The 16,543-nt window shown below is 33.3% G+C and overlaps 2 protein-coding genes across 5 annotated transcripts in view; one reads left to right on the forward strand and one right to left on the reverse strand.

Moving 5' to 3' along the window:
- The window catches only part of LOC115887760 (putative mediator of RNA polymerase II transcription subunit 26), a 151,651-nt gene that overhangs the window by 127,675 nt on the left and 7,433 nt on the right, over positions 1 to 16,543 (forward strand). For 3 of the 4 annotated variants that reach the window (XM_030907257.1, XM_030907255.1, XM_030907256.1), the window contains exons 2-12: positions 6,028 to 6,118; positions 6,209 to 6,451; positions 6,507 to 7,184; positions 7,238 to 7,408; positions 7,463 to 7,596; positions 7,650 to 7,825; positions 7,881 to 8,055; positions 9,261 to 9,457; positions 9,542 to 9,625; positions 10,885 to 11,022; positions 11,291 to 14,876. In XM_030907257.1, the coding sequence (XP_030763117.1) occupies positions 6,221 to 6,451; positions 6,507 to 7,184; positions 7,238 to 7,408; positions 7,463 to 7,596; positions 7,650 to 7,825; positions 7,881 to 8,055; positions 9,261 to 9,457; positions 9,542 to 9,625; positions 10,885 to 11,022; positions 11,291 to 14,817 (5,511 nt within the window). In that variant the 5' untranslated portion in view covers positions 6,028 to 6,118; positions 6,209 to 6,220 and the 3' untranslated portion in view covers positions 14,818 to 14,876. The remainder of the gene's footprint in view (positions 1 to 6,027; positions 6,119 to 6,208; positions 6,452 to 6,506; positions 7,185 to 7,237; positions 7,409 to 7,462; positions 7,597 to 7,649; positions 7,826 to 7,880; positions 8,056 to 9,260; positions 9,458 to 9,541; positions 9,626 to 10,884; positions 11,023 to 11,290; positions 14,877 to 16,543) is intronic. The other variant, XM_030907258.1, reaches the window with a different exon arrangement.
- LOC115887782 (GATA zinc finger domain-containing protein 14-like) lies at positions 3,047 to 4,261 on the reverse strand. The gene has a single exon (XM_030907278.1). It carries the CDS (start codon positions 4,259 to 4,261, stop codon positions 3,047 to 3,049), a length of 1,215 nt encoding a protein of 404 aa, XP_030763138.1.

Genomic DNA, 16,543 nt, shown 5'->3' on the forward strand with positions numbered 1-16,543 from the left:
CTTATCCTGTACAGTGTACTGCAATGCTTATTGATCCTAGAGGGCTACAAATATTTTCCAAACGATATTTCTTTCAAATCGGTTGGGTAGCAGTATGTCTTGATCCAAAATAAGAGTAGATCAATACTAAAAAAAGAAGGAAAAAAAGAAAAGAAGGGTTCAGCCACATCCTTGAATGTGGCTGAGAGTACCAGATAAATTAAATGTTAAAATACTGCTTAAATCAACACAAATTTAATTACTATAAAAAAGCATACAGCTTTCTAGAAAGATTTGATATTTTTTCTGTGTAAAGTGAAAAAAGCAATGTTCAAATTCCATTCTTAGTAACGAGAAATTGACGCTGGTCTGTTACTAAGCCGATACGGTACCAGGAATGCGAAATTCTCCTCGATATAAAAACCGCATCGAGCGGTGGTGTCGCCTTAAAATGTTTCCTCTGTGACTAACATGCAGGCCCTCTGTTTCGCGTTAAAGGCCTGGTCGACGCACTATTATGCATTCGCATTTTTTACACCCACCGCAACGTCTGAATGGCGACGCTGCGAGATACTTGCGCGCTCAGTGCATAATAAATCTTTTCAGCTGGTAAGCGAAAACGTTAAAGGACCACTGTACGTATATTGCAGTCAATTAGGCACATTTTCTTAATCACTTAAGTGCTCGGTCTGAAACAGTACGAGACATAAATTAGGAACAATTTTCGTAAATGACAAATCAGATTTTTATTGCATTAAATTTAGATGAAATTTTATTTACAATTTTCAACTTGAAGAATTTTACTTCAAAATGAAAATACATTTGAGCATCGGTTTAGAAATAACATTGAACTTGAGAGTTAAATTTAGTTAATGCATTAAAAAACGCCTAAAGAAATACATTAAAGCAACGCTCCGAGACGTCTTCTTGTGAAATAGATGATATCAATACTTTAAAAACAGAGTACAATAGGGATATGAGCCAATTATCTCTTTCAGTGGTATGCCTTGAAGGCAAAGACTACCCTGTCTAGTATAACATGGGGGGTAAAAAGGGGGTCTTCAGGTAAGAATCTACGCTATCGAAAGATGCGTACATCTTATCTTAAATAAGAACTATCGAAAACAAGAAATAGCCATCTTATCTGATAGTCAAGCAGGTCAAAGTGAACAACTCAATAATCATCAATTGGAAGTTGGTCAAAGAATGCCTAGAGAAGCTGAACAAATTAGGCAAAGCAAATAAAGTCCTTCTACTATGGGTGTCAGCTCACCAAGGGATAGAAGAATATGAAAAAAACAAACGATATAGCTAGAATAGGAGCGAACACTCTAGTAACTGAACCAGAACCGTTCTGTTTCCCAAGTGAAAACCAACTTGAAGCGGAACTCAAGAACCTAGAAGACTCCATCAGTAACCTGGTATGGAAACCCTCCAACGGTGTAAGACACTCGATGACATTACTCAGAAACTTCGACAGAAAAAAATCAAAGATTTTCATAGATTTAAGTAAGAACAATCTTCGGATTGTCACGGGGTTTTTAACAGGATACTCAATGTCTCCTCAATGAACACCTCAGTAGATTGAAGCTTAGCAACAGCAGCGAATGTAGATTATGTGGAGAAAGTGAGGAACCTCCAGAACATCACATCACTGAGTACGCCGAGACGACAACCATTCGTGCCATAAACTTTCGTATGACTGATATCGGAGATGGAGTGTGGAGTAATATCAGAGATGGTTTTTGTCAAAGCCCTGAGACTGTATGATGAATTATAACTCAAGAAAGGGGGACAAATAGATCTTTAAAATCCCGGTGATTAACTTCCTTCTTCTATACAATCTACAAATGGCATGAAGGGTATAGAAACAGAAGTTGGGAAAAGGTTATACAGACTGATACAGCTGCCACCTTCTCATCTTCATAATAGTGCTGAAGATCAGTAAAGTCCAGCTTACAATCAGCAAGTAAAATGATAACACCATGTGCACCTGGAAGAACGTTAGACAACTCTGAGTCATACTACCTTTACTTCTAAGTTATGCTGTCTGGTAGTTCTACGATGTACGCCTTTTGGAAGAGGATGTTGAATGAGTCCACCGATCAGATCAGATTAGATGACTGTGTATCGTTTTGTCGTTTCTCTCCAAAGTATAAGTTTAGTCTCCAAAGAATGAGTTTAACATAGATTGAGTTAACTTACTATATAAAATTACATAAGGGGGTGGGGCATATTAGAGCGATTTCGCTACACTATATTGACATTCTATATAAAATTTTAAAAATTATTTTAGATATTTTTTTTTAATTTTTAATAGCACAAAGTTGTGATTGCTATAAAACCTACAAATGTTTTTATATTGATATACAGTTGGCTTGAAGATTACGATCGATGGTATTTATCATATAGCTTACTTATAAAATGGCAGCAGTCATTTCTTTTATGGCAAATATTAACCTTTTGTCTATTGTATGAAAATTCCCATATTTTTTTTTGAAATCGGTTAAGAGGTTTTAAACAAAAATAAACATTATTATAGTTTGGGGTTGGAACATTTGGTGTTATAATAGCAAAATAAATCACTAATTCATCTCAGGAATCCAAAACACTTTCTTTTTACCACTACCCGCGTTTTAGTAACCATAATAGCATCATTAGCAGATGCTTATGCTGGTTTTAATCATCTCCTGATGATGCTAACATGGTTAGCGAAACGCGCGTCCAGTGCAAAAGTGTTTTGGTGTATTGGGGTAAATTTGTGTTTTATTTTGCTAAAAATTAAACATCATGTTTGAATTTTAAAAGCTGTATTTGATTATACCAGAAATTAACATTGTTACTTAACAATAATAGATAATTAAATAACAATATTCATAAATTTTAAGGTGGCATTTTGATCAGCATCAAATTCACATTCCGATGATGAGGCTCAAAATTGGAACACCTTGAGCATTTATGTTACAAACAATCTACGTTTCTAAAACTCATTAATGCAAGTTTTTAAATAACTATAAAAATATAAAATAAAGATGTTGTTTCTATAAATCGAAATAATATTATAGATCTATCTATATTTCGTATAGTAAATCTTATACCCTGTGATCCTATTTTTCGGTCTTTTAAATTTCCTCTTACGATGTCTCTGGTAATGAGTGTGCTGCTCGTAGCGATAGTGGTTGCTTGTGTCAGTATTATAACTCTTCAAAATTTGATTAGGATAAGTACTTTGAGCTTGGTTACGCAGATTAGCAAAAGGCACTTTGGAATTTTTCACATAAATATGCTTGTGTTTTTCAACATGATCATGATCGTGAAGATGCTGATGATGGTGATAGTGAATTATATTACCATTTCTTAGATTCAAGTTTCTCAAAGTCCCATTTCTAGTCTCGTTAAATATAGTTCTGTTGTTTAATAGTAATGTATTATTTTCATTTCTTAGAACAGTTTGTGATGTTAGACTTGTCTGGTCTACTGGTACACTTGTTGTAGTTGCTTCCTGAATTGTGTTACCTACAGTAGTGGCATTTTGATTATTTAATGAATTTGTTACAATATTACTGATATTCGGTAGATTTATGTTTTGATTTCCGGCATTGACTGTGTTATTATTGAACTGAATAGCCACGCTTACGTTTTGTGTTTCAACATTAAGTAAATCTGCATTAACTGGATAATTTACATTATCATAATTATGTCCAGAATACCCCAAACCCGAATCTAATTGGTTAGGTACATTCAGGTAACTGTCATCTAAAGGAACTGCACTACTATATTCTGTAGGGATGTTTAAACTTGGATTGGAAAGCTCGAAATCATTGGGGTTGTTTTCAACTTCATTAATAGAATTTATATTTAGTGGTATTTCCTTGGTAGATACATCGTTATGGAATGAAGAATGCACGTTTAAACTTGGATTGGAAAGCTCGAAATCATTGGGGTTGTTTTCAACATGATTAATAGGATTTCTATATAGTGGTATTTCCTTGGTAGATAGATCGTTATGGAATGAAGTACGTACGTTTAAACTTGGATTGGAAAGCTCGAAATCATTGGGGTTGTTTTCAACATGATTAGTAGGATTTCTATATAGTGGTGTTTCCTTGATAGATACATTGTTATTGAATAAAGTTGTAGCATTTGTGGCATTATAATTTCGGATACTCAAGTCTACCTTCGGATTATCAAACTGGCTCAAATTTGATGCTGTGATATTCCAAGTAGAGTTTTGATTTGTGAAGGATATTTGAAGGTCTATCGGCGAAGTATATACTAGCATATTTAACAGTACAATTTCTACACACTGTAAAAAAAAACAATGATATAGAGGATGTGGCTGAAAAGACAAACAGATATGTACATCATAATTTTGACGATATAAATCAACTAACATGCGTTAATAATTCTAATAAAAATTTGTTTATCTATAACTGATTTTTTATAGACTAAAATTTTGTATGCAAATTAGTTTGATGAGTTAAAAGCCAGGAGTCTCATATGGAGTGCTACTGCCCGATGAGTATTTTTGAAATGGTTACCTTATATTATATTATTGAAGATTATTATTAACTTATCAATAGCCACAAATTATTATCAGAGAAAGATGTATATTAAAAATAGGTTTACACAAAAATTAATAAAAAAGTAATTTATTTTGTTAAAAAAATACGAACGATAAAAAATAGTTGCAATTTTAGTGGATGTATCTTAGTTAAAATTCTGTTGCAAAATCCTATACAAAAATACCCTGTATAGATAGAGTGAATACGAAAACATTAAAGTGGGTGGTGCAAAACAATCCCGTTGGCAAGCCTTGAAAATAATTTTGGAAAAACATAAAAAACTACTTGTATTTTAGAATACATAAGTTGGCGATATTTATATGATCCAGCCAGGATACAACACATTTAACCTAATTTTATTTTTAATTCGAAATATCTGTCTATACTATTAAGAGTTCCAAATAAACGTACTGATTTAAAAAATAATATTTATAATAAAATTCCAAATACATACCCAGCTTTTCATGATCCATAACATAAAACAGTTGGGTTGAACCAAGAATGAACGTCGATTTAAAATTAATTAGATTTTTATAGTCAGAGATAAATAATTCATTAATAACATGATTCTTAAACGATGAAGCGTATCTTTGAATGGTGAGCTTGGTTGCACTCACGTTAAGCAAACTATACTCAGACAATAAGTGTTGTTTTTGTAATGTATATTAAATAATTTCCTTTAGCTCACATGTCACATGCAACTTAATTTTCAACTGTGTATGTATACAGTAAAAATGTAAATAGGAATGTGTATGAATATACAATAATTTTTTTGAAGATTATTGAAATATTCGTTATAAATATTGAATAATTGAGGAAATATACAGTTCAATTAACATAAAGGAAATAAAAGTCATTAATATAAACCGTCTAACTAAATACGGAAACATCATATTTAAACATTATACTAAAATTTAATTATAGCCAAGTCATTCTTGTAAATTGTCTATACTTAACGTAAGACTATCTCAATAAATGCCGATTGGATTTCCATCTGATTAAAGAACTATACCCTAAGAAGGTTTCTTATTCCTTAAAAAAGGAATATCAATTTTAAACAAAGACTGCCTAAATTTCAACTTCAGTAAAAAAAATTAACAGTTTGATCTACATTTCGCTATCGATGAAAGACTTCATTAGAAAGACTGTTACAAAATGAGAAAACCACATTAGATTATTAAATACATTTTAACAAAGAGGAAATTGACAACAAAGTCTTTGTTAAAATTAATTTAAAATGAATTTTCATCAAGTACAAGCCACAACAATCCAGAAAAGTATATCGAATAATCATATATTTATTTTATTTAACACTTGCATGATTTAGCTTCATAAGTTTAAATAGCCCATTATATGGCAAAATATCATATGAAAAATAATTATCTATGACTAAAAATCATTTTTTTATAATACATATTAGTTGTTTCATGAACTATTTTTACCATAATATAAAATTTGCTACAATAAGTCAAATTTGTTTCAGACTAACACGGCTCCCCAACAGAGGTCCGGAGTTTGGGCAACAACTTAATATAACGCAAGGACATACAAATTGTGAAAAAGTTAATTCAGAGGTAACCAAATTTACTCTCCTAAGTCTTATGGAATCAACGTTCTATATAAAAATAATTAATTTATATATAATTTAAAAAAACTACCTTTAGCTAATAAATACAATGGATCCTCCACAATGCGTTCAAAATGCGATGATGACGAAAGACAAGAAACCCTTCACTTACACCCCAGGCGGTATCGATTTAACGGAGGTCAGATCTCCAAGAATGCAACGCCGGATCGAACGCAATGCTAATCTTGGAGGTGTATCTGATGTGCCCAAACCTCCGCCACCTCAAAATGTCGGCCCTCTACCACCATCGGCTCTAGCAGCCATGAGACCTCAAACACAGGTAAAAAAATGTAAATTTTTCGTAATAAACGTCATTAATTTGTATGTTTTTCAAGGTACAAGTATTTCCTGGTCCACCACCACCACCTCCAATGCAGAAAAATATTCCACCTCCACCTCCTCCACCAACTTGCCCCTTACCAACACAAAAAGTCACAACAGGTGACAATCAAGTGCTAGAAAGGCCCGATATGACTAAGATTATTCCCGATAATCCGATGGCACTATTACGGAAGACTGGAGGACCTGCTCCTAGAAAATCATTTGTGGAACAGATGTATGACGAAGGAAACCGACAACCACCAGCCCCACCTCAAAGAAACATTGAAGCTCAGTCGCCTAGGTATCAAACTCCTGCTTCGCCACCAGTTCAACAGCAGCGGCCAGTTCAACCACCTTATCAGCCACCACAACAACAGTATCAACAAGCACCTGTACCAACTCCTCAATATCAACAAGCACCACCACCTCCACAACCTGCGTCTCAATATCAAGCTCCTCAAAGGCAGTTTCAACCACCTTCCCCTCAACAATATCAACAACCGCAGCCTCAATATCAACCACCTCCACCACAACCCCAATTCCAGGAAAGATCAACGAATTCCCCTAAACCTGCTGGGTTCCATCCACCAATTATTGAGCGACAGCCAACGATACCTAAGCAGCAAGAACCACCACAAAAAAATACTAGTTCTAACGTGGGATCTTTATATATTCCACCAATAAGTCAATCAGTAAGTAGAAATTAAAAGGTAGAAATGAAATTACTATTTTTTACGATCAACAGCAAGTTCCAAATCAGCAAAGGGTTGTATCTCCACCAACACCACCAGACAGACAACCCCAAGTTCAGTCTCCAGGAACGCCACCTTTAAAAGAAGCGCCTAGACCTTGGCAACAGAAACATAGCCAACAGCAACAAGAATTGCCACCGTGGGCTCGGAGAGATGAAGAAGAAGTAATGTAGTATTGTAAAAAGTCTTTGGTCGGTGTAATAAGTATATTTTTACAGAGAAATCAATCCACTCAATCGCCACCTGCAGCTCCTAATATGCAGCAAAGGTGGCAGCAACCAACAAGACCAGTCCAATCCCAACAGCCGCCACCACAACCAATCAGACAACAACAAAATCAATTCTCGCCTAGGTAAATATGCTCTATGTCTCTGTTTATTCAACGAAATTAATTCTTTCCTCCAGGCCTCCACAAGGTCAGCAGAATCAACAGCCTTCCCCTAACTCGTTTCCTGTACACATTGAAATTCGTACAGGACCTTACCAACAAAATCAACCTGAAGAGACATCATCTAATGCTGTTTATATAACTCAACCTGTTGTATTGCAACATCCTGGAGCAAGAGGATCACCACAACAAGGTAAATTCTGTGAGCAAATATTTTACCGGAAGTTATTTTTTAATAAATTGTGTAGGTCAACCGAGGCAACAAGTTAGTCCTAGTCCATATCAGCAACAGCAGACGCAGAGTAATCAATATCAACAAACTAGGCAAGTTCATCAACAAACTAAGGTGGAAAGTGATGGTGTCAGGATAATTCCTATTCAAATTGAAGGAAGAACTCCACCAACAACGCCAGGAAATGAGAGGTAAGGATACTAACATCAAAATAAATAAATTGATTTTTGTTTCCTCAAAAGTTGATTTGAACATAATATACTCTAATAAAATCTATAATACACAACCATTTATATACCTTAAATAACCGCAAAACCATTTTCGTTGCACGTGATCAACTTTGAATGAGAAGCGATGACGACAGCGCTACCAGATTATGATGGATTTATGAGATGAACTTAATGTAAAATTGGGAAACAATATACCGTATAATCGAAAAAAAATGGCATCAGCGATGGCTATGAAATGAAAATCACTGTCATTTTATATGTAAAATGCTCTATAAAGTAGCATAAAGAGCTGCTCGGTATCTTAAATTATACAACAAATTTAAACATGTTTGACCAAAATTTCGTTTAGTCAGGTTTATAGGCTTTAGTGTCAATTTCGATATGATTGATGATTGATGAATCGGAAATGTGAATCGGAAAATGTTTTGAGATTACCGTACATTTATTCATATCAGTAAAGCCGTATAGGTATGTCAAAATATTCCAACTAATTTCGAAAAAGTTTTTCTAATAAGTTTAGAACATGGAAAAACTGTAAATTCAAAAAGAAGCATTTTTGAAAATTTTCTACAATCTTTTGATTGAATCTTTTTTTAGAATAATTGGGAAATTAAATTTTTAAATTTATGTGCCGATATATAAATTGTATTTCGACGATGATAACTAAAAGATCAGAAACGTTTAATTCGGTTGTTAACCTGTACCAAATTTTCTATTGCATAAATGCGGCAATGAACTCAAATATTTGTTTAAGTAAAACTGAACTACCATCGACCATCACCTAGTATTTTTTTATGAATACGATTTAACCAGTTATTCTTATCGTAGGCGTAGTTTGTTGGCGCACATCATAAAACACTTTTTTATTATTGGAAATAAAATATTAATTGAATTAGTTAAATCCTTTTTATAATAAAGTTAAATAAAGCAGTTGCGTAAATATCTTTTTTAGCATTGGTACGGTTAAATATAGATTTGAAACAGACATAAAAACTGAATTAGTTTGTTACCGATACTGGAGTTTAGTCTTCAATCTTTTTTTAATAAGAAATATCTGTTTTATTTGGTAATTGAAATTTGCTTTCGAAATTTCAGTCCATAAAATCTTAGTGTTAAATTTTTCATAAAAGTTTTGGAGGACACTTACCACGAAATATATATTTTAGAAATCTAAATCGGCAACTAAGTTGGGGAACACAACCTCCTCAGTCAAACTCCTTTAAAGTACTCCAGAAATTTACCAGAACTGATGACGACGAAGATGATGATACTCCGGTTACACAACATTCACCAAGGTATCCTCAAGAGATGACTGAACAAGTTAGGAAAGTAAAAATCAATGACAATGGTCATTTTAGGCAAGGTAATTTATAAAGAACTATTAGAATTTTTTTCAAAAGATTTTTGTGATATTTTGAAAATATTTTAGCACGTTATGCTTTTTTAGATATTTTTGTTCAGTGTGAGGAAAATCCCCGATATAGAGGAGGATATATACCTTCCAGGATATTTAGAATACTTGACCAAAGTGGTATATATTTTTCTTTTTACGGTGGTAGAAACTAACATTTTTAAAATACTCAACACATTTTTATATCTGCTGTAACTGTATTCCGGAAACTTCGACAGCATATTCTACAGATAAAAATAAGTACAAAAGTTCGCATAAATGTATGTACTAAAATGCTTAGTTTCGGAGATACAGGGTGTAGAAATTTTATTTTTATTTCGATTTTTTCCAAATAATTTATGAAGTAAAGTCAATATTTGGATGAAAAATGGTTTCTGGGAGTTTTTGACATGAGAAATTTGATTTTGATATCAATATGACTCCTACTTGTAGAGGGCGCCACCTACATATTTTTTAACTGGTTTGAGGTGTAATAACTTTTCGTCCGTACCTGTATAAAACTACTGAGTAAAAAAAATATACATTTACGGCGCTTTTACGTAAAAAAGATATCTTGGTAAAAATCGCTACGAGTAATGATTCTCGAGATATTTGGAATCGAAATAATCAATACCGATCATCATTGACATAAATTAAACATGTTGACTAAAATAGTTATTAGACTGAAATCATAAATTTGAAATGTTTTTGTGCCAAAACTTCAACAGAAACTGTTTTATCATCATTTTTTCACAGAAAAATTTATGATTAATTTAAAAAAAATCCTAAATTAACTATTTCAGTCAAGAGACATTACAATCAAGACATTTTTTACGTAAAAACTCAGAAAATGTATATTTTTCACACAGTAGCTTTTATATAGGTACGGACAAAATGTTATTTCTCTTCAAAACAGTAAAAACACATGTAGGTGGCGCCCCCTACAAATAGGAGTCATATTGACATCAAAATAAAATTTCTCATGTCAAAAGACACCAATTTTCATTCTAATATTGACGTTACTTCAAAATTTTTTTTGGAAAAAATCGAAATAAAAATAAACCTTCTACACCCTGTATCTCAGAAGCATTTTAGGACATACATTTATACGAACTTATTTTTATCTGAAGGATATGCTGCCGAAGTTTCCGGAATATAGGTCGTACCACACCATTTAATTACAATTTCTTTTAAGATTTGTAACGACCCTAACTAAAGTAGATTAGAATTCGAGTTTCATGATCAACATTACTGTTAACCAAAAATAGTTATAAGTCTTCTATCCTATATCATTAATCTCTTGAAACTATAGAAAACGATACGTAGTCACCTAAGTACATTCGCTAGAAATTAAATAATTCTTAAGATAAAAAGAAAATATTTTCTTTTTCTTTTTCTAGTTGGAAATGGTCAGCCTCAACCTTACGTACATCCCAGTGAACAAGTAGTACCCGAACCAAAAAAATATATGGGAAGTAATATACCTAGCCGATCTTTCAAAATTTTACAAGCCATGACAGCCCCATCAGACAGTGGTGGTAAGAGAGTATAAAAATACCATTCTCTATGTAATACGTTAAAGAGACGAGATATTTACAATATATTTTTATCACAGACACTTATATCTAGTCTCTTTAATGCATGATTCATTCGTGCGTCAATACGATATAACTAACTTATACATTCTTGATTCTTGACCTATTTTCTTTTCATATTTTTATCATCACTATGACTTAAATATATAGAATAAAACACATAAATTAGACGAAATCAAAGTGAACAGTCCTATTTCTTGGTTTCTTCTAGCCAATGCCAACTACAGCGAAGAAATACCCATTAATCCCTTTAATCATTATAACTATCCCTATTATCCTCCCCCTTTTTGGCCCGAATATTATCCCCATGTATACCCTCAAGATCAACAAGATTCGTCCAAAAGTGATAAAAATGTTCCTAGAAGTAATAGGGCAACACCAGTGCCCCAAATGCCATATGTTCCTCCATACTGGCCTGAATACTACCATGGATTCTATCCGCAAGAACAATCCGATTCATCGTCAAAATTAAGTGATAGAAGTTCTAAAAGCGGACGATCAACACCGTTACCAAGTTCAGTACCACCACCCGTTGTTCCTCCGCCAGCTTATTGTTGGAATTATCCGGCACCTAAAATGCCAACGAGTGGTTCAATTAGATCACAAAGTACTCCTCCTAGAACGGATAAATATCGGAGACCTCAAACACCACGGTCATTTAATGAGCATCCGAATAACTCAGATGAATCGATGAACCACCCTAATCAATATCCACCTTATCCAATGTATCCACCGTATTATGATCCATACTATTATAATTATTATTATGGATATCCTCCTATGATGCCACACTATCCCTATTATCCATCGGCATCCGAAAACGAAGAACTAAGTGGATATTCTTCAATGGATGAAATGTCAAACTATAACAGTAATAGAACGTCTTCGAAAAGAAGAAATAGTCTAGATAACAGTTCAAATACAGTCCACTCACTAAGAAACCACTTTGAAATTCGTAGCCAATCAGCTGCACCGAGAATTACAGTTACTCCCACTACCGTGCAAGAGAAAATAAACATCAAACTCCCACCGGAACAGCAAATAGATGAATGTTCTCAAATTGAACAACAAGAGGACTTTTGTCAAACAATAGATGAACCTTGTAAGATTAGATCAATTAAGTCAGTCTCAAATATAAATGTTTACGCAGAAGAAAGTAATACAGAGACTGACACAGAAACGGAAGATACTTCAGAAGAGGAAAGTGAAGAAGATGATGAAGATGAAGTCATAATCGTAAGCAATAAAGAAGAAATTATTCCCCATCAACTCAGTGTAATCTTTGAGGAAACTGAACGCGCAGACAGCCGTAGGTCTTTCAGACCAAGTAGTGTGGCTAGTGAATCAACTACAATCGCTGAAGCTAACAGTGACGATGAAGACATGGAAGATTTTCTCTCTATTCAAAACGTAAAATACAAAATTAATTTGTTTCAAGAAGCTACTGAGAAGGTGTCTGTTACCACTAGCAATGGACAAATTGTAAAATCATGTGGAAGAGAAAGTCAATCATCCGCCAGTTTTATGTTCGAAAATACAACATTTCAATCAAGATGTATACCACCATTTGTAAGGGAAAATAATAATTACGCAGCAGAAGAAAAGACTGAAATAGTTGAAATGTCCGAAACAGAAAGTGAATCAGAAGAAGTAAATGAAGGTTTGGTGGTTAGTAAGAGTAATGTCAATAACGAAACGCTTAAAAACGAGGAGAAGCTTAACGATTACATCACGGAGACATCATCCAGAAAAAAATCCAGTTCTGAAACTATACACTCTGAAGAAAATTGGTGGGATATTCTTAAAGTAGAAGATAAAAAAGAAACTGAGGAATACAATGATATTAAAGAAACTGAAGATGATAAAAATGAAACATCTAAAACTGTAATAAATACTATCGAAAATGAAGTTGTCGAAGTTAGATTAAGGAAAAAAGATAAAGAAAGAAATACTACAAAAAGTAATGTCAGTAAGTCTTTATCAGAAACCACTAGTATCATTTTTGATAATTCATTCTTCGATGATATACCGTCATCCAACAGAAATAGCATATATGACATTTTAAAAGAAGATGAAGAATCCGAGGAAGTAATATCCGGAGGTGGCACTCTAATGAGAGTTGATAGCTTTGCTTCCAAATTAGAAGAGATTAAAAGAAACTCCGGCCTTTGGACACTGGACGATTTTAACAGTAATAATTCTGTTCATACCATAACTGAAGAAAATGCAGAATCAGATGAATTCCACACACATACAGATATTGAAAATACTCATATCTATCAGCAAGATCAAGTTGAAAATGTCGATAGTACTAAAAATACTGATAGCACATTTAATGGGGAATTGCATGATACTATCAATGAAGAATCTAATGAGGATTCAGATGAAGTAGACTTCTGGAGCCAAATCAAAAATGACGAAGACGATTTTAAACCACGTAAAAAAAGTATTTTTGAAACACAAAGTATCTGGGAGTCAAACGAATCCAATGAAATTACAAACAAAATAAATGACGATTCTGCTGGCTCTAGAGATAGTAGCGTTAGTAAGAGTCGAGAAATTTGTGATAATCAAATTGAAATAAATGAACCGAATCAAGATATTTATTGTGATTCAAACGTGAATTATAATCCCCAACAACTGGAATCTGACGAAACCTCCGATACTGATTCTTCAGAACCTGAAGAAAAATATAACATGGATAATAACCAAGATAACGAGAATAATAATAGTGGATCTGAATCTTATGAACCCCGAACTATAAAAAATCGCATCGAAGCTTTGAAGAGAAGTATATCTCAAAAACAGAAAAAGATTCAGGAAGTTGAAGAAGTTAACGAATCAGTTAAGTCGAGGATATCAGCTATAGAAATTCCTCCAGAGAGTCGAAGTAAAACTGCTTCAACAAAAAGTAGCGTAAAATCGTTTGAAGAATATTCTGAAGAGGAGGAAGTCGACTCGGGCGTCATTTCTGATGTGTCAAGACACATTTCTGACAACGAGGAATTTCCCGAACTTAAAAAACTTACCAGGTACGAACGTGCTGCTACTCATTCTCGGCTATTTAAGCTTCTCCAAGAGGAATGTGATGAGGAAGAAGATGAGATTGAAGTTGTAAAGAAAGAAGATAAATTTAGTAGGTTATCTGTTAGACAAAACAGGGGAGAAAATCGACTGTCCCCTAGTAGAAGCAAACTCAGTTTACCTCTTGCAAAGTGCAACGAGAATGACGATGAAACAGCTCCGGTTAATGAAAAGCTGGTAAATGAATTAATTCAAAGTCTACTAAGATCTAAAAAAGCGCAGATGTTTAAAAACATGCCTAAAGAAAAACTATATGCAGCAGCAGTTAAAATACTTCAAGAAGGAATAGATAGTAATGGGGATACACCATCAGAAGAGTTTAGTAGTCTTTTATCCCCTCTAAGAGGAGATACTGAGTGTAGTACACCTGCTCAAACACCTCAAGAATTCTACGGCGATTATAGTGAATATAAACAATACTATGATTCCTGGAGTGAAGTGTCTTCAGAAATTGTACCCTCTAGGGCCTTTAAATTACTACAGGATCATTTGGGGGCGAGTAAGTTGGGTACCATCGAAGGCATTCTCGCAAAATGTCCACGAATAATGTCTTCCAAGAACGTACCTAAAGAACTCCTTAAACTTTTGGACGAATCTTCCCCAGAAACCAATTCCCAAAACCCTTCACAATCGAACGACGTTACGAACACTTGAAAAGAACGACATTGGATATTTTGCGAAAAAAATGTTGTCGGATTCAGGTCCTACTCGAGGTACCGATAAAATTTAGTGTTGCCAAAAAGTATTGTCTGGTTTTTTGTAGTTTTCACATATTTTTTGATAGGCTAAATTTTTTAACGGTTATCAATCTCTGAATATTAATTATATTGGTAAATAATAATACAGGGTGGCGCCTCTCATACACCGCGGAGGCTCCAATGAGAACGGCAGTTTGAGAGCACTTTTTAAAAATATAGAAAGTTCTACAAGGTGTACCCAAAAAAAGGTACATATCAAAGTTGTGTTTTTTATACATTCTGGGAGAAATATTTTCATTCAGATTCTTCGGATTCTGGGATAAAAATAAAGGTGAGTTTTATAAGAGAAGTATATGACTAAAATTTAAGGTTTTTGACATGTTTAACATTTTCTAGAAATAAAGAACAATTTTTAAATTACAATAAAAGCTACCTAAATTGGAATTTACCCGGTATAGCCTAATATGTAGTTAAACTAACTATTGTACTTTAAATCAAATTAAAACTTGATCCAAAAAGTTATACAGGGTGAGACAAAATTAATATTGAACATTGGTCACATTTAAAAGCATGTTATTTTTAAGCTCTTTTATTTTAAATAAACACCCAGTATATTATTCCGATATTTAATGGAGAATTCATCTCTCTCCAAAATACTATTAAGGTTACCTACCCCTCAAACAAAGATTATCCTAAACATTTTCATTTACATGATTTGATCTGAGTAGATCTTTATTATTATTTGATAAAATCTAGGTGGCTGTGATATATCTGATGTTAATTCAACATAGCTATCTAATTAGTCCAACTTTAACAACTAGTTATCATTTTGTCAGCGAAAACAAAAAAATTTCTCAGAAATTTGCCAAAAATGCAAACTTATCCCTACATCAGAGAGAATTGATATGATTTTATTAGTTGGTGAATGCAGTGTGCGTTAATAGAATACTTAAATGCTTCTGATTTTATTTATTTAGTCTGGGTTTTTTTATGGGGATATATTAAGGACAGTGTTTACAAAACTCGACCAACTATTGTCGACAACATGAGAGAAATGATTGTAGCTGCTTTTCGAGGTAGAACTCCACATATGCCTTTTAAAATGAAAATATCCTTTTGAAAAGACAATCATTTTATGCAACTAACAGGAAAGGAAGCATTTTGAGCATTTGATTTCATCTAGCTAATTTTTGTCCCATAATTAAAGGTTTATATCTAGTTTTAATTCTGTAATAATTAAAATATGTTTTAAACGTGTATCTTTTTTTACCGTTGAGTATTTTACTCTACAATCTACACAGCCACCCTAATTTTTTTCAAATAACAAAGATCTACTGACGCAAAATCATAAAAATTAAAATATCTAGGAAAATCTTTGTCTGAGGGGTAGGCAACCTTAATAATATTTTGAAGATATATAAATTCCCCAGTGAACACCGGAATAATATACTGACTGTTCCATTGAAAATAAAGGAGTAACTTGCTTTTAAAAGTGACTAATATTCAATATTAATTTTGTCTGGCCCTGTATAACTTTTCGGGTCAAATTTCAATTTGGTTTAACATACAATGGTTACTGTAATTAAATATCAGGCTATACAAGGTCAACTAAAATTTAGGTAGCTGTTATTGAAATTTAAAATTTACTCTTTATTTTCACAAAATGTGAAATATGTCAAAAT

The sequence above is a fragment of the Sitophilus oryzae genome, unplaced genomic scaffold (genome assembly GCF_002938485.1).
Source record: "Sitophilus oryzae breed Bouriz unplaced genomic scaffold, Soryzae_2.0 scaffold_637_pilon_pilon, whole genome shotgun sequence".
Lineage (NCBI taxonomy): Eukaryota > Metazoa > Arthropoda > Insecta > Coleoptera > Curculionidae > Sitophilus > Sitophilus oryzae.

Excerpts from the sequence above, each read along its gene's own strand:
- LOC115887782 (XM_030907278.1), bottom strand. The coding sequence starts at position 4,261 with ATGCTAGTATATACTTCGCCGATAGACCTTCAAATATCCTTCACAAAT.